General features: G+C 40.6%; 2 protein-coding genes across 2 annotated transcripts in view; one reads left to right on the top strand and one right to left on the bottom strand.

The window, feature by feature from the left end:
* TPR (translocated promoter region, nuclear basket protein) overlaps window positions 1-19,733 on the top strand; it is a 30,871-nt gene extending 11,138 nt beyond the window's left edge. The window contains exons 14-51 of the mRNA XM_053469737.1: window positions 228-451; window positions 581-741; window positions 1,240-1,367; window positions 1,474-1,622; window positions 1,775-1,937; window positions 2,134-2,268; window positions 2,549-2,689; window positions 2,875-3,043; window positions 3,147-3,310; window positions 3,636-3,788; window positions 4,598-4,714; window positions 4,794-4,997; window positions 6,392-6,567; window positions 7,289-7,436; window positions 7,675-7,812; window positions 8,029-8,160; window positions 8,750-8,880; window positions 9,112-9,322; window positions 9,980-10,123; window positions 10,461-10,659; window positions 10,807-11,009; window positions 11,422-11,477; window positions 11,588-11,796; window positions 11,930-12,187; window positions 12,684-12,820; window positions 13,147-13,218; window positions 13,477-13,668; window positions 13,759-13,881; window positions 14,909-14,999; window positions 15,181-15,359; window positions 15,583-15,651; window positions 15,763-15,854; window positions 15,932-16,038; window positions 16,151-16,246; window positions 17,773-17,929; window positions 18,366-18,481; window positions 18,960-19,058; window positions 19,562-19,733. Coding sequence (XP_053325712.1) covers window positions 228-451; window positions 581-741; window positions 1,240-1,367; window positions 1,474-1,622; window positions 1,775-1,937; window positions 2,134-2,268; window positions 2,549-2,689; window positions 2,875-3,043; window positions 3,147-3,310; window positions 3,636-3,788; window positions 4,598-4,714; window positions 4,794-4,997; window positions 6,392-6,567; window positions 7,289-7,436; window positions 7,675-7,812; window positions 8,029-8,160; window positions 8,750-8,880; window positions 9,112-9,322; window positions 9,980-10,123; window positions 10,461-10,659; window positions 10,807-11,009; window positions 11,422-11,477; window positions 11,588-11,796; window positions 11,930-12,187; window positions 12,684-12,820; window positions 13,147-13,218; window positions 13,477-13,668; window positions 13,759-13,881; window positions 14,909-14,999; window positions 15,181-15,359; window positions 15,583-15,651; window positions 15,763-15,854; window positions 15,932-16,038; window positions 16,151-16,246; window positions 17,773-17,929; window positions 18,366-18,481; window positions 18,960-19,058; window positions 19,562-19,617 — 5,499 coding nt within the window. The 3' untranslated portion in view covers window positions 19,618-19,733. The remainder of the gene's footprint in view (window positions 1-227; window positions 452-580; window positions 742-1,239; window positions 1,368-1,473; window positions 1,623-1,774; window positions 1,938-2,133; window positions 2,269-2,548; window positions 2,690-2,874; window positions 3,044-3,146; window positions 3,311-3,635; window positions 3,789-4,597; window positions 4,715-4,793; window positions 4,998-6,391; window positions 6,568-7,288; window positions 7,437-7,674; window positions 7,813-8,028; window positions 8,161-8,749; window positions 8,881-9,111; window positions 9,323-9,979; window positions 10,124-10,460; window positions 10,660-10,806; window positions 11,010-11,421; window positions 11,478-11,587; window positions 11,797-11,929; window positions 12,188-12,683; window positions 12,821-13,146; window positions 13,219-13,476; window positions 13,669-13,758; window positions 13,882-14,908; window positions 15,000-15,180; window positions 15,360-15,582; window positions 15,652-15,762; window positions 15,855-15,931; window positions 16,039-16,150; window positions 16,247-17,772; window positions 17,930-18,365; window positions 18,482-18,959; window positions 19,059-19,561) is intronic.
* The window catches only part of PRG4 (proteoglycan 4), a 46,654-nt gene continuing 45,548 nt past the window's right edge, over window positions 19,729-20,834 (bottom strand). The window contains exon 31 of the mRNA XM_053469689.1: window positions 19,729-19,858. Within this exon, the coding sequence (XP_053325664.1) occupies window positions 19,758-19,858 (101 nt within the window). The 3' untranslated portion in view covers window positions 19,729-19,757. The remainder of the gene's footprint in view (window positions 19,859-20,834) is intronic.

Here is a 20,834-nt window from a genome sequence, read left to right as displayed (position 1 = left end):
ACCCAAAGAGTAAACAAACTAATCTGATGACATTAGAAAAGCATGATTACTTTCGACCGAACAGACGTAACGATTTTCTGGATAAAATTATAGATACGGCTATTTTATAGAATACCATTTTAGAATACTGGTTTAGTCTGTTTTTATGATTACACTGGTAAGGCAACTACCAACTATTGGATGTTTTTTTTTACCAAACTTGAATTGGCAACTTCTATTCCGTTTAGATCAGAGTATTGTTAATTGAGCTGGAAGAGTCCAGAGGAAACCATATTCAACGAGATGATGTGAGCTCTGCTAACATTAGCAGCTCCTCTGAAGTGATATCGCAACACTTGGTAACTTACCGAAGCGTTGAAGAATTGCAGCAGCAGAACCAGAGACTCTTGGTAGCTCTGAGAGAACTAAGTGAAACCAAGGAGAGAGAAGAACAAGAAACAACATCTGCAAAGTAAGATATAGAATTCATGGTTTAGTTAAACTGAGATTTATTATCCCCTAAATTGAGTATAAATATTCCTTGTGCGGTTTTTGTGTTTTTTCTTTTCTTCCCCTAGTTAAGTTTATTTCTTTCCACTAGGATTTCTCAGCTTGAGAGAGAGTTGGAAAGTGCTGTCTCTGAACTGCAGCAGCACCGTGAATCTCGCAAACATCAAATGCAAATGGTGGAGTCTGTAGTTCGTCAGCGTGATATGTATCGTATACTTTTGGCTCAGACTGGGGTATCTCTGCCTGTGCAAGGTACGGATATTAGTCTACATGGTTTTGTTTTTCCTGTGCAAGGAACATATTTGCCAGGTGGTTGCATTTTCAAGAATGCCTGGTCTTTGTCGCTTTCTGCATTGCATCTGGGCTCATGTTGGCGGAGCTGGAAGTAGGAGCCTTTTCAGAAGGGCTGAACTACTTAAATATTCTGCTGTGTGAGCCGCTTTCTGTTTTAGGAACATATGTCCTAGCAATGAAATGTTTGCCCATGTCATAGGTTTTTTTTTTCCCCTCTTTCTTATTCCAACCATTTGACCTCCTTGCATTTATCAGGATTCAATATATGGGGCCTTTTCTTGGTTTTTGGTGGTTTGCATTTCATTCCTTTACTGAAAGCAAGTGGTATGCTTCTTGCGCATGCTCAGTAGAATAAAAGGTAGCTGTACTTCAATTGAAATGGAGGGAGCAGCAGCTGCATATTCCTTAAATCTTAAATAGAATCCGGTGCATTAACATTCCTTCCTCTGCCTGCAGGTGAGACATCCTTAACATCAACTCCAACAAAGGCTCCTGGGACACCTCAGATTATTTCAACTCCTACAGCTGCTCCTACAACTTCAGAATCCACTGATGCAGTTGAGGCCAAAGCTGCTTTAAAACAGGTAAGCCTCCAAATACTACTATTAGTATAGGGTTTTTTTTTTGCATTTACCATATCCTTTTTTTATACCGCTTTTCCTTTGGTTCTTTTTAATCTTTCTTCTGTAGCTGCAGGAAGTGTTTACAAACTACAGGAAGGAAAAGTCAGAAAACGACAAAATCCTAAACGAGCAGAATGAGAAGCTGCAGGAACAAGTTACTGACCTACGTTCTCAAAATGCCAAAATTTCAACCCAGCTGGAGTTTGCCTCTAAACGGTAACAATAATACTTCTTTTTTTTTTTCTTCAGTTTGTTGCCTCGTGTGTAACTATAACATAGGCATAGTATGACTTTTATATCCTGCCTTTTCATCACATTGTAAAGGAATTTTCGGAAACATAACTTCTACTTTGAATTTTATTTCCTAGGTATGAAATGCTACAAAATAATGTTGAAAGTTATCGCAGGGATATTACATCCTTGCAGGGACAAAATCAAAAACTTTCTGCCACAGTTCAAAAGCAGGAGCAGATCATTAATATAATTACACAAGATTTAAGGGCAGCTAATGAAAGACTGGCTGTAGCGGAAGTAAGTATTCACAACCAAAGCATGATCCTTCTCTGCACTTCACAAAATAGCTTTTCAAAGTCATAAGTCTTTGGGTGCATTACATTAAACTGTGTGTGTTTTGAACTGATTTGTTTTATGCAGGAACACAAGATACTGTCTTCATTTATTTTTATACCCTGTATCTTCATGAACCTTTAACTTTTTATTAATTTAGGTGAGAGCAGAAAACTTAAAGCGAGAAAAGGAGCTTTGTAAGATGTCTGAGGCCAGACTCACACAAGAACGAGACTCATTGATTGCTGAGCAAAGAGGGCAAAATCTGCTGCTAACAAACTTACAAGCTATACAAGTGAGGAGGAAAACTGCCTGCATGTGTAGCTCAATAAAGAGGCCACTTAAATGTACAAAATGTGTATTTGTGGAATTGTTTGGGGATCCAAAAACACGGTTTAAATATTGTATGAGAATAGCCTGCATAGATGGTTAAACCAATGACAGTGTGATACTGGGTTAAAGTGAGTGTGGGGGGAAAAATGTTAAGGTATATTAGGTAGACACAAACATACTTGATTTACTAAATGTCTTCATTTATCTTGAATTTCTTTTTTTTTCTCCAAAAAATATCCAAGGTTGCCTTGGAACGATCGGATACCGAGATCAGGCAAAGATATACCAACCAAATAGAGAAGCTGGAGCAAGAGTTGGCTCAGATTAAGAAGAAATTAGAACATGAAGTAGAACAAAAACACTTGCTGAGCAAGAACCAAGATGTAAGGATTTATGTGTATGTGTGTGTGTATATGTATGTATGTATGTATATATAATATCTCTGAGAATGTTTAATCGTTCAGCAATAGCTTGGTTTGAGGAATTATTTTTTTTGAACCGACTAACCGCTTTAGTTATATATAAGTTCTTGTATGCAGAAGACATTGCTAATTCTATTGTAAAATAGGTTCAGGTCTTGGATTTGAAGAGGCAGTATGAATCTGAAATAAACCTTCACAATAAAACAAAGGAACTTCTGAAAAACTCCAACAAGGAAATCTCTGTTTTGAAGCAACAGCTGAGTAATTTTGAAGCACAGCTTGCTTCTCGCTCAAGCCAGCAGACTACTGACAAAGGTAACCCAACGTGGACATCTGCATTTAGGATTGTGTAGTTTTAATGGAGCTTTTTCTCGTACCATTGTAGCTGGCTTTGTTTAAATGAGCTTTGTGTCCTTAGGCAAAGACAGTGGTGAAGATATTGAGGAGCTAAAGACTAAGCTGAGACAGTCAGAAGAGCAACTTAATGATCTTAAAGAGCGTCTGAAAACTGCAACTAGTAACGTGGAGCAATACAGAGCCATGGTGCTTGGTTTGGAAGAATCTCTTAATAAGGAAAAACAGGTGAGCCGCTCCATTTCAATGCAATATATAAAGCAAATCTGTCTGTGTGCTGTTTTCCAGTTAAGTGTATAGAAGTATGCAGGGATAATAGCCAATAGCAATGTAGGCGATATGATAGTTTAACACTGAATTATTGGTCCAAATGTAACCACTCGACAGACCATATATAAGCAGTTAACAGCATTGGTTATTTGAAGAGCGGCTAAAGAGAACATGGATTGTAAAGTAACCAACTTATGGCAAATTTAGTAGTGGTGGTATAGCAAGATACAGAGCCACTGCTTTTTTCCCTGTAAGTCTAAAGTTATTTCCTCTTGTACAAAAGATCACAGAAGAAGTCCGTAAAACTATTGAAACTCGCATGAAGGAGGCATCAGAGTACCAAGCACAGCTGGAAAAGAAAATGGTGGAGGCTGAGAAGGAGAAGCAAGAACTGGCAAATGAGAAGCACAAAGCTGTAGAAAATCTAGAGCAACAAGTGGGTGTCACATTAAATTTATTTATTTAATTCATTTGCTAAATGTGCTAAATACACTTTCTCATAAAGAGGGGAAATTGTCTTGCGTTTAAAAACAAAAAAAAAACAAAAAACCTTGTAGTATACAGTAATGTAGGCCAACATTGATCAAACTTCTGAAACTTTTTATCTGCAGTCTTGGAGGCTCCTTGTTCTTATTTTGGATGGCCTCTCCTACTCGAACATCACACTGAGCTAATTCTTGGTGGCAATGCTAATGAAGCCTATCGTCTTTCATTAGCGTCTTGCTGGTGATTAAGACCAATTTGTTTTTTTTTTTTTTTTTTTTTTTATTCTAGTTATGCCAAATGGCTAATCTCTCATTATGTTTTGAGAAGACTTGTGCATTTGTATTCAGGATAACATGAAAACATAAATGTGGCATTGTTCAAACCGAATAAACTAATATGGCGGCAGATAATTGTAGACTAAGACTCGCGCCTGCCATTTCTTAAAATAGGAGGAGGGACGTTGATTGAGTGAGCTGATCTTTGTCCAGACTGCTCACTCTTGTGACATCATGCGTTTAATAAGGCCAAATTTAAAATTGGATAATAGATCTTTAACAAAACCGGTGCACTACTACTATCTTTAACCTTACATGAATCGTATAAGTGTATACTTTTTGAGAGATCGCAATGTGTCTTGGAATCTGATATTCATTATGCATGTGTGAGTTCACCTTAAATTTTATGAGGTGGTCTTGTTAGGATGTGAACTTTATTACAGTTGTACCTGTTTGATAGAATATTTTTTTTTTCCTTCTCTAGTTGGTACAGCTCAGGCAGAGTCTCTCTAACCTCCAAGGAGAAGTCCAGCAAGCTCTTCAGAGGGCTGCCACAGCTTCTAACAATGAGCAGGAGGCCCGACAGGATTGCCAAGAACAAGTAAGCTACTTCAAGGTTCCTTTTTATTTTCCTCTTTCGCTTATTGGGTAAATATTATAATACTAATGTCTTTGTTTAGGCTAAAATTGCTGCAGAGGCACAGAATAAGTACGAACGGGAGCTCATGTTGCATGCAGCTGACGTTGAAGCGCTTCAAGCTGCGAAGGAACAACTGGCCAATACTTCTGAGACACGTCAGAAGCTGGAGGAAACGGCACAGAAAGCAGAATCCCAACTACTAGAGTCTAAAGCTTCCTGGGAAGAGAGGGAGAGAGTTCTTAAGGTAACAGAGAAACTTCCTTAGCTGCTGGTGGGAACTTGGTTGGGAAGGGTGTAAGACAGGGCTCGACAAATCCCAGGCGCCAGGTCGCCATGGCGACTCAGAATTTTGTCCTGGCGCCTAGGAGTTTGTCAGCCTCTTACATCCACACAAAAATGCCCCCGCGTCACCACACGGGGGCGCTGCTGCCGCTGTCTGCCTAGGAGTCTGGGCAGACAGCACAGCCACTCAGAGCCCGCCCCCGAGCCTGAGATCACTCCCACGGAGTGATCCTGTAGGCTGAAACCGCAATTGCAGGAAAACCTGCAATAGCGTTTTCAGGCAGCTTCAGGAAAGGGGGTTCAGCGTTGATTGGGTCCCCACACAAGTGTGGGGACCTGACACAACATCCCCTGCTGCCTGATCGCTCCATGAGAGCGACAGGGCAGCGGTAACCCCTTCAATGCCGCGATCGCGGCATTTAGGGGTTAATTCCCGTTTTTCCAGGGGCTCTGCTGCTGGTGGTCTGCCTGCAAGCCCAGGCAGACCAGCAACAGCAAAAACGAGCCCCCACAAGCAGTTTGACTCTTGTAGGCATGGAAGCCTACAGCAGTCATCAGAGACTCCCCCCTGCAATGGCTGGTCTATAGACCAGCAATTGCTTCCCAGCTGCCAGAGGCAGCTTCAGTGACAGGGGGAGAGGGTTCTTTGGTCTCCACATGAGTGTGGAGACCAGCCCCAACACCCCCCTGCTGCCTGATCGCTCCATGAGAGCAACAGTGCAGCGTTAACCCCTTCAATTCCACAATTGTCTATAACACATTCGTGGCATTGCAGGGGTTAACATTTGTCCCCACAAGCTTGTGGGGACTAAATATCAGTCAATGCTGTGCTCCAATGGAACATCAGCATTGAAAAAAAATAAAAAAATATATATATGTATCCAAAAAAATTTAAAAAAAAAAACAAACAAAAAAAAAAACAGCACTGACCTGAAAGTCCAGGGTACTTCCAGGTCAAATGCTGTGAGTTTAGTAAGTGGGCTGGTGATGATCAGATCACTCCTGACCAACTGTTAGTTTAAAAAAAAAAATTCTGGCTCCTAACTTTTTTAGCTGGCACCTAGAGTCACAACAAATTTGTCAAGCCCTGGTGTAAGATGATCTTGCTCTAGCTGCTGCAAAGGTTTTTGCACTTGTCAATGACTGTAAGGAAATATATACCATGTACTGTGTTATCACAGTTGCTGACCCAGATTTGCAGCAGTGAAATTAGATGTGAATAAATGGGTGGATAAAATAAGTAGTTTGTGCGTTACGAAATACAGACTTTGGTAACTTAGACTGTAGTTTGGTTTAGGTAGAACATTGAATTGTTAGTGATAGCCAAATTTTCTTATTTGTTTGTATGCCCTCTAGGATGAGGTGTCCATGCACCTGTCCCGCTGTGAAGATTTGGATAAGCAAAACCGGCTATTACTTGATCAGATAGAAAGCCTCAGCAAAAAGATGGTCACCTCTGTTCAGGAAGGATCTTTGAATATTTCCTTCAGCGAAGAGGGCAAATCCCAGGAGCAAGTTATGGAGATTCTCAGGTATATGATGTATAGCCAATTGGCATAAATTTTAAGAATTTATTATACTTTATAAAGCGCCGTACAAGATGAAATTGTTACAGATCACGACAAGTACAATACAGCAATTGACATACAGATACAAGAGGAATGAAGGGCCCTGTTCCCGCAGGAACTCGGATATTGTCACCCATTGCACAGCTGAATCTGATGGCGCCAAATCAATTGATACAAATATATCCTGAGCATGATTATAATTGTTTATCAAACTTGAGATGCTCCCAAGTGGGGATGCGCTGTACAATAGACAATTGAAGAGACTGTTCATATTGAGCATCTCAAACTTTTTTTATGGTATTTCACCCTTTTGGGATCTCTTGGACTACGCCAAATGAAAAGGAGAGTCCAGATGTCTTCCTCCTGTGCTTGGAGGGAGACCAACTGGAACCCCACTGATGAGGGACATGAAGGCTGAAATGTATGCCTACGGTGGTTGGGTCTCTCGTCTAGGGGGACATTTGTCTTGCATTTCAGCTTTGAACTGCCCTTGAGGCAGGATCAGACAGATCTTGTTTTTTGTATTCCCCTTGCAATGGCACAGGAGAGATAGAACTTATGCAGACTATAAGGGGCCTGTCCTTGGTGAGCGTCTCAAACTTGTTTTGCGCACAATTTTTCATCCGTTTTTAGTGTTTGTCGAAGTCTACCTCGGTTTTTGTTTAACCCTCCCTCAACTTTTCAGATTTGTACGACGGGAGAAGGAAATTGCAGAAGCAAGATTTGAGGTAGCCCAAGTGGAATGCTTACGTTACAAACAAAGGATAGAGCACATGGAAAGAGAGATGAATGAACTGCAGGACAGTCTGAATGCAGAACGGGAAAAGGTCCAGGTATGTTTACAACACTTGTATGTTGGCTTACTGTTCAGTTTCTTTTTGTTATGTTAATTGAAACTCGGACCGCTACAAGCATTTAGAGACCAGTACCGCTATTCATCATTTGCATTGGAGTAGCTTTTTCTATTTAAAAACAAAATAAGTGGGACTTAATGTCAGTGAGAACTTGTTTCAATCATGAACAGTTTATATAGTAAAACATGTGAAATACTTCATGTGCATAATTTTTCAGGTGACTGCTAAAACAATGGCCCAACACGAAGAACTGATGAAGAAAACTGAAACTATGAATGTTTTAATAGAAAGCAACAGGCAGCTGAGGGAGAACAAAGAAAAGCTGGATCAGGAACTACAGCAACTGCAAGCCAAGGTGAGTTATTTGTCTGCCATAGGACTTTCAGGAAAAATGAGTACTAACTTAAGGATTGGATCCCAGATTTTTTTTTTTTTTTTTTTTTTTCCAAGCTGCACATTCAAGAACAAGACTGACTTTTTTTCTTTTGGGAGTTGTATTTCACAAAGAAGCAAGGAACTGGTATCCATTGTAATGGGAATGCTTTAACACCTGTAACCTTCTGTTTCTTAGATCCGAAAACTTGAATCAAACATTTTGCCGCTTCAAGAATCCAATACAGAGCTGAGCGAGAAGAGTGGTATGCTACAGGCAGAAAAAAAACTTCTGGAGGAAGACGTGAGACGGTGGAGGTCTCGAACACAGGTATCTTTGCATATACTGTGTTGGGGGACAAAACACACTTCACAAACTCATGCTGACGAGTCCCATTAAGGACGAAACAGCTGTCCATGAGTGGTGATCTCCCTACTTGCACCTCTTACCTACGTTTTGTCTAAAGGCTGTCTTGTACAGCGGGCAATTACTTCCAAGGGCTCAATGTATAAAGTGGATATAGAGGCAAAAGGTGATTATTGTTGACCTTATATGCATGCGCCTACCCAGAATCCCTTGTGGTTGTGGCAGCACCATGAGATGAGGGAAAAACAAGCCTTCTGGCTTGTCTGGTGTTTGTAGATGAGTGTTTAATAATGCTTCTACTACCCCCTGTCATTGTGCTTATAATGTGAAATGCCATACAGTTTGAAGTTCCTGTACCTCGTACATCTGGGTGCTATGCTATGTAGTAATACTTTGCTTAACTACTTGCGTAACATTTATATTCTGTTAATTATTCAAAAGAAAATCTAGTTTGAAAGCGTAGATTGTTCATGTTACTAAATTCAGTCTTGTTTTGAGTTTTTGCAAGCTAACACACCTGTTTGATTAAATGGAAACTCTGATTTTCATTTAGCACTTACTGAATCAACAAAAGGATACCGATGTCGAGGAGTACAAGAAGCTAGTTTCTGAGAGAGATGTAAATATTAAACGGATTCAGCAACTGACTGAAGAGACTGGAAAGTTAAAAACTGAAGTTGCCAGGTAAGGATAGTTTTTGTTTTCCCTCAAAATATTTTTGGTTTTTATATTTTGGCGACGTTACAAGTATTTTTGGTTGTTCTCTTCGCCAATGATTTTCCTCCATAGACTTGATGTGTGACTCCATAGTTAAGAGTGAGCCAGTTGTGGTGATTGGGCTGCGGTATTGCTTTAGCGTTCTTCATCTCTTCTTGAAATGTTCATGCAGTATGCACCGGTTTTGTTCTCTTACAGAACAAATGCATCTTTAAGTACAAGCCAAAGCCAGCTGCAGAGTGTGAAAGAAGAGCTAACAAAAATCAAAGCAGACAAAGAAAATCTGCAGAAAGAGCTGGATGCAAAAGTCTTGGATATACAAGAGAAACTGAAAACTATAACACAAGTCAAAAAGATTGGCAGAAGATACAAAACACAGTATGAGGAGCTGAAGGTGCAGCATGACAAGGTGAGATTTCAAATAGCCGTGTCATGCTGTTATATCAAAATATTTTATTCACTAGAAAATAAAATGTGCAGATCACATTTTAAAGGTATTTGTGTAATGGGTTCCCCAAGAGAGCTGTAGCCACTCCCTGTCAGCATGCACACATTGGAACCCTGCCATGTGCATCCAATAAGTAGACACAACTACCTTGAATTGAGTACAGCAAGAATGAACATTTTATTGAACAGGATATAGCATATTTATGCACAGAAACATGAAGACAACAACCAGATTTTTGCAACGGAACAATAGGGTTCTATCACATCGGTACATAACTGAATTACAAGACTTAACTATAACGATTTAAAAACTAACTTAAGGTGCAGGGAAACAATGACTATGGAAGGGGCCTCCCATGGTGTGAGCAGGTAGTCTTTGTACATTTGAACCTGCATTTTTACAAGTGACCGCACACACACACACACGCACACACACACTTCCCCCACAGGAGGAACTATGACCCAAATGCCCAGGCTGAATGCGGGCAAGTGCCCACGAGAGTGCATAGTTCAAAGGGGTTCTGTCTGGTCCAGCAATGTTGTTCCATCACAACTGGCAATATGTATAATTTATGTATTGATGGATATAGATTATAACACTTTTTCTTACCTTTTATAGCTGGTTTCAGAAACATCTGCCACTGAGGCAGAGCAGTCAGAAGACAAAGCTTCTCAGAAAGAACTGCAGGAGTTAAAAGATTCCCTTAGTCAGTCGGAGACCAAGACTTCCAGTCTGCAAAGCCAAGTGGAAAGCATGCAGAAGGTGAAACTCGACAGTCTTTGTTCTTTGTTCTCCAGTAGTTGATTTAATGGTTTTCTTTACCATAGCACATCAGCCTCCTTACAAGCCGGTAAAGTGCAGAGAACTTATTTGGGTTTGTGCCATAAATTTCAAAAGTTAAATTGCTGTTTGCTCATCAGAGGTATAATGGACAGGAAAAAATCCCTTTATTTTATAGATCTGATAAAAAGTGCATTTTCTCATTTGATATTGTTAAGACTGCAACATGTTCCTGGGTTAGCCCACAGAAACATCTCATATTATGAATAGCTTATGTACCATGTTAACAATTGCATATACCAATCTTTCTAATTTTTAGACCATTGAGGATAAGGAAAATGAACTGAAAGGTTTGCAAGAACAGACCTCACACTTGCAGTCAGAGTTAACAAAGCTTCAAAAAGACCTTCAGGACAAGACAACCCAAGAAGAACAGATGCGTCGGCAATTAAATGAAAAGGAAGAGAAGACCAAGAAAACTTTGTTTGCAGCGAAACAGAAATTAACACAACTTAACAGTATGTTTGCCTTCATTTAGTGTGATTGGAATTCAACTAGTTGATGCTTTTCCCCATTTTAATTTTTGGAGGGAGATTGATATTCATAATCTTTGTTCCTAAATAACTATTGATCCACACCTGAACCAAACTGTCTTTCTTTCAAAGCTTCTAAAGACCAGTTAACAGCTGATAATGAGGAGTTGAAACAGAGAAATGCTGCTCTTGAGCAGCAAAGAGAAGAGCTCGAGGTTCGAATGAGTGCTCTGAAATCTCAGTACGAAGGCCGAATCTGCCGCCTTGAGAGAGAACTGAGGGAACAGCAAGAGCGCCATCATGAGCAGCGAGAAGAGGCACAAGAACCTACTAAGGTGAATAGGTTGCAGAAGGTGTCTAATGTAGCCAGGCATTCTACGCTGTCCCTTACACGACCAATACATATCTAAAGAAAAGTCTTATTCTAGTACTTTACTTCAGGGATCAGTTCTGGAATCCATACTTAAGTAGTTTTTTGCACATGATGCAAAGCTCTGAAAGGGTGGACATTCCTGGTGCAAATAGCAAATGATTTATGTGGGGAAGTTTTTTACTTTTACTGAGTGTTTAGCAAGTGCAACAGCCTCCCGGCAGACCTGGTAGAGGTAGATCCAAAACAAAATCAAGGACTAATCCAGGTCTACATCAGGAAAAATGGGCAGTCTAGACCGTTATCTACTGTTAAATTCTCTGCTGAAAATGACATTGGCTGGACGTTAAATCTGTATTCTTGTACTGTCCTTTCAGATCAGTGAGCAAAGGCTTACGTTGAAAACCACTCAGACGTCTGGTGATAGAGGAATGTGAGTATCTTGCATATCGTTTGCTTTGGTAAAGCTATGCCATTGATGCAATTTATTTTGATCAAGATCTGTACTTTGTTTTGTAATTGTGTTGGCCCTGTATTTTACAGTGCAAGCAGCTCAGACCCTCCTACAGCTAACATCAAGCCCACTCCGGTTGTGGCCACACCAAGCAAGGTAGCCACTGCTACAGTACCTGGTAACAAGTCCACACCAAGGGCTAGTATTCGACCAATGGTTACTCCTGCTACAGTGTCCACTCCAACAACCACCCCAACAGCAACAGTCATGCCCACCACTCAAGTTGAGACACAAGAAGGTAGGCAAATGAGAGAGGCATGTTTATGTGAATGATTGTGGGGTCTATCCTGTCTGTGTAGCTGCATGTTTAAAGAGATCTTTTTTTCGCTGGAAGTGATCACAAGCACTTTCTTGTTCTTTTTTTCTTTAAGCCATGCAACCTGAAGGTTTAATGGAACATGTTCCAGTATTTGGAAGTGCTAGTGGATCTGTTCGTTCCACCAGTCCAAATGTACAGTCATCTCTTCCACAAACGATGTTAACTGGCCAGCAGCAAACTCAAGCTACAGCCTTTGTTCAGCCCACTCAGCAGTCACACGCTGCTGTAGAGCCATCCACTCAAGAGCCAAGTCTGGTGGAAGTTCAGAGTTCTCCGATTGAGAGACCAACTACATCCCTGTTTGGCAATTGTGAGTGTTCTAGATTTGACATGCTGTTTTGTAGCTTATTTCATAAACTATAGGGCAGCCAGGCCTAGAATGTTATGACTGATTTCATAAAACTACGAGTAAAGAGGACGGGAGGAAAGGGACAATGGGAAAACTACTGAAAGTAGGAACGTATAAAGGGTACCTCAACCAAAAAAGGTCATGCTTAAAATTGGTAAATGGGTTAATTTCACTTATTCCATGCACCATGTCCTGGTAGATATTACTTATGGATTCCTTTCATGAATGGCTTCCAGGTAAAGTTTGTAGAGCTTTTTGATTGGCAAGATAAAGAGAATTTGACTTAAACTGTTTATAGGTCTGGTTGGTGTAAATAAGGATGGTGAGTAATTGCTGTGAGTGGAGGTATTTTATTTTAGCGTAAATTGGTGAATTAACTATTGGAACAGGGGCATAATTCAAAGTGTATATTGGAGTATTCCTGTCTTTTGTTGCTCAAGCATGGACTCTCTTTCAGCAACTGCAAGCTCTTCAGCACCCAAGCGAGCACGTGAAGAGGGAGAAGAAAGCACAACTGAAACTGAGCAACCACAAGAAGATCAGGAAACCCCTCATAATAAAAGATTGAGAACCCTTCAGAGAGGAGGAGTAGAGGTCTGTAAATTCATGAATTACGTTTCACTCTATAGTCTGGTATTTGCTGAATTTCAAATGTTTTGCTTATATTCATTACTGTTAACACAAAATATTGCACACGGTTATGAAGAAAAGTTACTGATATCAGAGTTGTAAAAGAGCACTTGAAGGATCCTTCACACTACGCCTTACAGGTCTGCCACGTAATGCAAATGCACCCTGCATGTACCTAAATAGACAGCTCAATGTTAAGTCTTAGATACCATGTTTCTTAGTAACCTGTGATGCTGTAAAAGCCTGGCGTTTGTCAGAAAAAACGTGAATAGTTTTGCTTTTATTTTTAGGAGGAAGTGGGGGCAGAAGAAACGGTAGAAGCAGAGTCTCGATCATATAACCAGGAATCACAAGACACACAAGTAATGGCATGGCTACTGATTATACTGCTATTTTACTTCTGTAATTTAAGGTTACTTTAGATCGGCTTTGAGCTTTTTTTCAGTGCCAGTTGTGATCTAAGCTCATTACTCACTACTCACGGACTCGTGAATACATTGCTAACTGCTGCTGCAAGGTGTTCATTACATGCATTGCAAAAGTCTAGTTTCTGTATTGAAAACCGTACAGTTATCTAGTATGCACACTGGTATTAAATGTCATTTGTTTTTTGTCTTCAGTGTAGCTCATTGGACTACCAACAAATTGAGGACACTGAGGACATGTCTCAGTCAATCCTGGACATAGCCACACAGTCATCTGATCAGTCCCAAAATGTTCAGTCTTCACTGGATACTCCCCCAAAGCGTGCAGATGTAATTGTTATAGACAGTGATGAGGAGGAGGAGGAAGAAAATGAGGGCGATCAGGAGGTATAACTGGTTTTGGACAGACATTGAATAAATGATACGTTGACGCATACTTTTGTGACGTCATCACTTGTTTTGCCTTTTTATTGACAGGATTATGAGGACGAGGAGGAAGATGATGATGATGACAATGGCATGGGTGACGAAGGGGATGACAGTAATGGAGAAACTGGAAGCGCGGATGGCAATGAAGCTTATGAAGGCGATGATGCTGAGGTAGCTAATTTTCCATTTGCTACAATCTCTTCAGATTGTCCTACTAGAGGAGGTAGCAAGGACCGCAGCCTTCACACCCACTAGCCCACAGGGGTCAATGCCATCATGTAAATGGTGTTTCTAAAGCAATGGTCATGCAACTAGATAGAGGTCTACCACACACCAAAGTAGTCCTTGGTGATCGGTGTGACGTTAAACCGATATACGTCTGCCACTTTCTTGTGGGAATAGTTTGGGGAAGCCCTTTCTCGATTCCATCATGGCTGTGTCCCAGTGCTCCAAGGTGCATAAAACCATGGTGGAATGTTTGGTGTGGAAGAACTTGACTAGCCGCACAGATCCCTGACCTCAACCCAATCTAACGCCTTTGGGATGAACTGGAATGGAGATTGCGAACCAGGCCTTCTTGTCTAACATCAGTGCCTGACCTCACAAATGCTCTACTGGATGAATGGGCAATAAAATTCCCACAAAAGCTCTCCAAAATCTTGTGGAAAGCCTTCCCAGAAGAGTGGAAGCTGTTATAGCTGCAAAGGCGCCTTGACTGACCCATGAAAGAAACTTTAAAGCATGACAAAGATGCAAGAAAAGAGTTTGTGTGCACAATAAATGTAGTTGGTCGTTAAACAATTTAATACCGTACCGGCAATTTACCGATTAAACCTATAGGTTTTGTCCTCAAAATGTCTTATAAGGTAGACAATACCACCCAGCTGTGAAACTACCTCCTGGCTACCCCTTGTGTGGGTATTTTTTTATCTTTGCAGAGAACCCCTTTTTTTGTCTATAGTATAGCTGTCATATTCAAATTTGCTTTCAGGTCAGAAATGTAATTTACGTGATATAATGCAGTCATCTGGCTTGGCGATACATTTACTCTGTTTTCACACCTCTGGATCATGCATCTACAAGCTTCACACTTCTGTCAGGACTGATATGCTATCCAACGGTGTCTGTTTTTAAATACCAAATCCTAGATGTTAGGGTCGCATAGCAAGCCTTGGTAACACTCTCCATCCTTCTGTAGGGAGCTGATGGGACTGACCCTGGTACAGAGACTGAGGAAAGCTTGGGTACAGGAGATGGAAACCAGAGAGCAGCTGACTCGCAGAACAGTGGTAATTTTTTTATTTTTTTATATATATATAGTAAAGTACTACTTCACCTAGGTTAATCTCATTTGGGAATGAAGTTACTCTTCAAGTAGACAGTCTCCAGCCTTTACTAATAGTTTCTCTCCAATGCACAAGTCAGTTTTCAGTGAAATATAGATGTTTTATAGGAATCTGTTATTTTCAGGGGACTCTGGTGCAGGAGCTGTTGAATCCACGATCACACAAGATGCAAGAGAGCAACCTTCATCTGCCTCTGATCGACAAGCCCCTCGTCCCCCTCAGTCTCCTCGTAGACCACCCCATTCCCTTCCTCCCCGTCTTACTATCCATGCACCACCTCAGGAATTGGGACCACCAGCACAGGTATGAGGGACCAGTTGTATGTACATCTAGAAAACACCTTTCTGTTTTCTTTTTGCTTTAAGGAAGCTTTTTTCAGTTGATATGACATGCTTCACCGGTGAAGGGATTTTGAATAAAGCAAACTTTATATTTAGAATTATTTTGGGGAAAAATGTTAGGTCTGGAAATGTCTTGTAAAAAGAAAAGGGTATTGAATGGTTGTATGAAATGTCCCCCATTTTAGAGAATACAGATGGCACGCAGGCAGTCCGTGGGACGTGGCCTTCAGCTCACACCTGGCATAGGTGGAATGGTAAGTTTAAAACTGCTGCTGTACTTGATTCTGTTAAAGTTTCTAGTCTGCACCTGTACCTGTGTAACAATCAATTTGATGCTAATTTGTGCCAACCAATATGTTCCGTAGCAACATTTCTTTGATGATGAAGACAGGACTGTGCCTAGCACTCCCACTCTTGTGGTGCCACATCGTACAGATGGCTTTGCAGAAGCTATACAGTAAGTGCCCTTCAGTTGCTCTTACTAGGCATCTTCTTTCATGCTAATGACTTAAATGTTTAATTGCTTGTATCCAGTTCCCCTCAGGTTGCTGGAGTGCCTCGTTTTAGGTTTGGTCCACCAGAAGACATGCCACAGGCTAGCTCTAGCCATTCCGATCTTGGACAGCTTGCATCTCAAGGAGGTTGGTCCTGATAATTGTTGGGGTGTAAATGTTTGCTTTTATTGTTTCATGTACTTTAATTCATGTTCCAATTTGGGTATTTGATTCTTTTAACTGTCCTGCTATTCAACAGGCTTAGGAATGTATGAGACACCCCTGTTCCTGGCTCATGAAGAGGAATCTGGTGGTCGCAGTGTTCCAACAACACCGCTGCAAGTTGCAGCTCCTGGTAAGAGGGAAAATATTGGCAGCCTTTATTTAAATTAACTCTTTATTCCCATGGATGCTTTTAAGATCTAATAGATGTGCTTTACTGTTTATAGTATAATAGAGACAACTATTGCAGGTGGTGTTGTGACATTACTTAACCCCTTAATGACCAGTGACGTTCCTGGCATTAAACAAGCTTAGAATGCGACTCAGTCTTTCTTCACTTAAACAATGTTGCTGTTATGATGTCGAGGCATTCAGCGAGATCGACATCAGGGGCCTTTTCTGGCCTCTCCTTGGGCCATCAACGCCCGCTACTGTATGGCAGCAGACACCAGTTTTTAAAAGAGCTTAACGTTTTAAGAGTTTAACAATCACCTCTTAAGCATCAGCGGTGTCGCTGAAATTCCTCGATAGCGAGGCGTCCAGCGACACAAAACACCCTCCTATGGATGCGAGAGATGGGGTTTTTTAGGTGGAAGCGGGAGGATCTGGCAAGGGACTGAATGTGAAGGATGGAGAGATTTGAGTCAAGGATGACCCCAGGGTATCGGGCCTGGTTACTAGGAGAGATAATCGTGGTGTGAATGGTGATAGAGAATTTGGGGGTGTGGCGATGACAGTTCTGTTTTAGAAAGATTAAGTTTCAGGTAGCGTTGTGACATCGATGAAGAAATAGCATGAGACAGAGAGCTCAGAGAAGATGGGTAGATTTGGGTTTCATCTGCATATAGATGACATTGGAGGCCAAATGAGTTGATATAATTTGGCAAGAGATGAAGTATAAAGGGAACAGCAGAGGGACAGGGACTGATCCTTGCGCAATGCCAACCAAAAGTGGAAGGGGTGATGTCTTGCCAAAGAAGCTGACAGAAGGAAGGGTTAGATAAGAGGAGATTCAGGAGAGAGCTGTATCTAAAATGCCCGTAGAAGCAAGTGAGTCAAGAAGAAGGTGGTGATCAACGGCATCAAAAGCAGGAGAGATCCAATAGTATTAGAATGGGGAAGTGGCCCTTTGCTTTGGCAGAGAGCAGGTCATTTGAGACTTTTGTTTCAGTAGAGAAGGGGTTTGAAACCAGACTGTAGCGGGTCAAGGAGGGAATTAGAGGAGAAGTTAGTAAGGCAATTGTACCCAATCCGTTTAAGCAACTTAGAGGTAAAAGGAAGCAGAGGGAGAGAGGGCGGTAGTCAGACAAGTGGGACCTAAGGAAGGATTTGTTTAGAATGGGTGTGATTAGCGCATGCTTAAAGGTTTAAATAGGCAGGTAAGGGATGGACATAGACTTTGCAGGGTGGGATGGGGTCAAGGGGACTTTTTGGGAGGGGGGTCCTTGTCCTGAAAATATATAACCTGTGTGGGTTCACTAAATGAGAGAGGAGAGAATTTCAAGAATTTCAGCTAAACATGAGCGCTGGAAAAGTGTTAAGATGGCCTTGGTCACAAAGGGTATGAAACATTTAAAAAAAAACAGCCTGGTCCTTAAGGGGTTAAGCAAAAAAACTCATTTAGTTGATTGAAAGTGAAATCTATTGGGGTTTTCCCAGTCTCTGTTTTTGCAGAAAACCCTGCTGCTGATACTTCTGACCATGCGTCTCAGTCTGTTCCAATGGTTACAACATCCACTGGGAATGTGCCTACAGCTGTAGACTCTGGAGCAGCAGACGAAGGAGATGAGGTTTTCGTGGAGGCAGAATCTGAAGGGTAAACTGCTGCTTTTGTAAAGGCCAATAAGTTAACTAAATTATGAATGGTTACATAGTCTAACTGCAACAAGCATTTCATTAATGTATATGGTCAGTCTCTTCTACCTTAACAGCTAGGCTTCAAAGTAATGACACTGTGAACACTTGATTTCCTCATTAGTCTGTTCTTTAGCAGTGTAATTTTACACTACTTGGCCACCTGACAAACTAATTTAAATTCCACTGCAGGAAATATGGTGTAATTTTAAATTATACAGGGCTGTTTAAAGTCCTGCTTAACAAGCCACTTCATACAGGTCCTATTTCCAAGCTGGCTTGGTCTCAACCGCTGAATAAAAGACTGGTGTGCCAAGCTACTCTAGCTTTCTGCAGTATTGCTTACCAGGCTTAGTTGTGAACCATACCACATGTCTCTATTTGTGATCTCCCCCTAGAATAAGCTCAGAATCTGCACTGGAGATGGACACACAGCAAGAAGAAGAAAGTGTGCAGCCTTCAGAGACTGATCTTCCTTCTACAAGCCAAGACCCTCCAACTAGCAGTTCTGCAGGTGTGTAATGTAATGTGTATATTGCACAAGTAATAAATGAAACTTTAAAGTTTTTCCCGGTATCTCTTGGTCCTATCAGTTATGTGGCCCATTCACTTGGGCTGCACATTTTTTTCTAAATGCATATTGGGATTTCACATTGAGCTTCATTAACAAAAAACAGAACTGAATTTATAGTGATAGTCAAATTGCAAGATTGGTTATGATCCATGTGTCATTTAATTAGTGATTTGTGTGAAAATATTTACACTTGTTACTCTACACATGTCTAGTTTATGTGAAGAGGTGGTTTTGTTTTGAGTCTTTGGTAAAGGAGAGGCCAAAGAATCCTCTGTTTAAACTGTATATCAATAAGTATATTTTTTATAAAGATTGTGCATAATTTTGAGTGCTTGTTGGTGTTAAACCTTTTAGAAATGTCCCATAATAAAATGCAGATTTGTATAAAGCTAATATATATTGTGTGGTTTTTCCTTAGACACGAGCAGCAGCCAACCAAAGCCCTTTAGACGAGTGAGACTTCAGCCGCAAACAACAAGGACAGGAGTTCGTGGACGTCAGTTTAACAGACAGAGAGGTATTGAAATGCACCTAAATTCGATATGTTAAGATGTATTGTGCGATCAGCGTGTCATTCTTGGCTGTGCAGCTGAAAATTGGGTTTGGATTTTGGAAATGCATGTAGATCATGATGAACATTCTAAACATTAACTCCATATGGTTTAGCAACAACCTGTTCAACTTTATAGTAATCTGTCCACATGGTATATGCCATTTGTTTTTAAATTAGGCCCTTTAACGTAACAATTTCACAATAAACGGAGAACTCTGGTAATTTTTAATATGTATTTGAAGCAGACAATAGTGCAGAATATGCTATAAAAAAAATTTGTCTGGTAAATTTAAAAACAAAATGACAATTTGACAAAATAAAGTCTTTAGCATGTGTGACTTGCAGTCAAATGTAATAAAGCTGTTGTACGTCACACATCCTGCACAAAACATAGTATTACTATAAACAATTGTCTTTTTTTTATATTTTAATATTTTGTTTAAAGTCTTTATCAATGTCTTTCACAGGTGTCACTCATGCTATGGGAGGCAGAGGAGGCATCAACAGGGGCAACGTCCTTTAAGAGTATTGCATGTCTTCTGTATCTGTTTAACAACTTTGACATTATTGGTTTTTAGTGATAGTAAAGTTTAAAGCATTGTTTTGTAAAAGCGAAATTAAAGTCTTTATTAATAAACAGTTTGATTATGTCTTCATTAATGTTCATTCTTTGCATTTGTACCAGTCCTTTGATGTCCTCTGTTCAGACTGAGGTGATGGCTTCACTGCTACCATGCTGGACATGTTAATATTGTAGTATTTCTCTGAAAGAGGAAAGATTGCTTTATATTTTAATTCGGCTGAAGATGCTGTGGGAGTGCTACAGATACGCAATCCCACACACTAATAGCAAGGAACTAGGTGGACTTGACAACAACATGATTGTTTCACTTCTGGTATAAGGTGGTTAACACAAAAAAATCTGAAATTTGACTGTGTAAAGTAGCTCTCTTTGAAATCGCCAAGACCAAAGGAATTGTCTTTATACATAGGCTTAAGGTTTGTCCTCTGTGTAAATACTTGATGTGGATTTTGGCAAGAAAAATGGAAGATTTTGTAAAGCAATCTCTTGTGAGTAATCTTCCTTTTTACTTGGAGGGTACTTTAATATTTCGGTGTTTATTGGTGGCACTGTATGGGCATTAGGCTTCCCTCTTAAACATTTGGTCAGTGTTTGCCACCATAATGTTTTCTTTTTCCTGACATCTCTACTACTGTTGACAACTCCACTATCCAATTAAGTGCACTGCCTTGGTGTGTCCCACTTGGATCTGCTCTCCATCCATCACATCCAGTCCCTTACCAAATTCTGCTCTCACTTTTAAAAGATTTTCCATATCAGTCCATTCCTCACACACCAAAAAACAAAATATTAATCCACTCCTTTGTGATATCTTGTCTAGATTATTGCAACTCCCTACTAACTGGATTTCACCGGTCCAATCCATCCTCAACATTGCAATGCCAGTGACTCCATTGGCTCCCCATGCCCCTCCAGAATTAAATTTAACTTCTGACCCTGACTTAGAGGATTTAACGCTGAACCTCTGCCTGTCCTACAGCTGGCTCTTTCCGCTCCTGTATTTAGTATTTCACACATGCTGTAAGTCTTCTCTGGAATTGCCTCACAATTTTAGTCAGACTTTCTCCCTGTTCAAAATTTTCAAAAGCGCTCTAAAAGCCCACTACTATTTGAGAAGCATAGAATCTCTCCTAACGCTCAGCCAATGTCATGCTCGG

This window comes from Spea bombifrons, chromosome 6, assembly GCF_027358695.1.
Source record: "Spea bombifrons isolate aSpeBom1 chromosome 6, aSpeBom1.2.pri, whole genome shotgun sequence".
Lineage (NCBI taxonomy): Eukaryota > Metazoa > Chordata > Amphibia > Anura > Pelobatidae > Spea > Spea bombifrons.
This window is presented reverse-complemented; position numbering and strand designations above follow the sequence as displayed.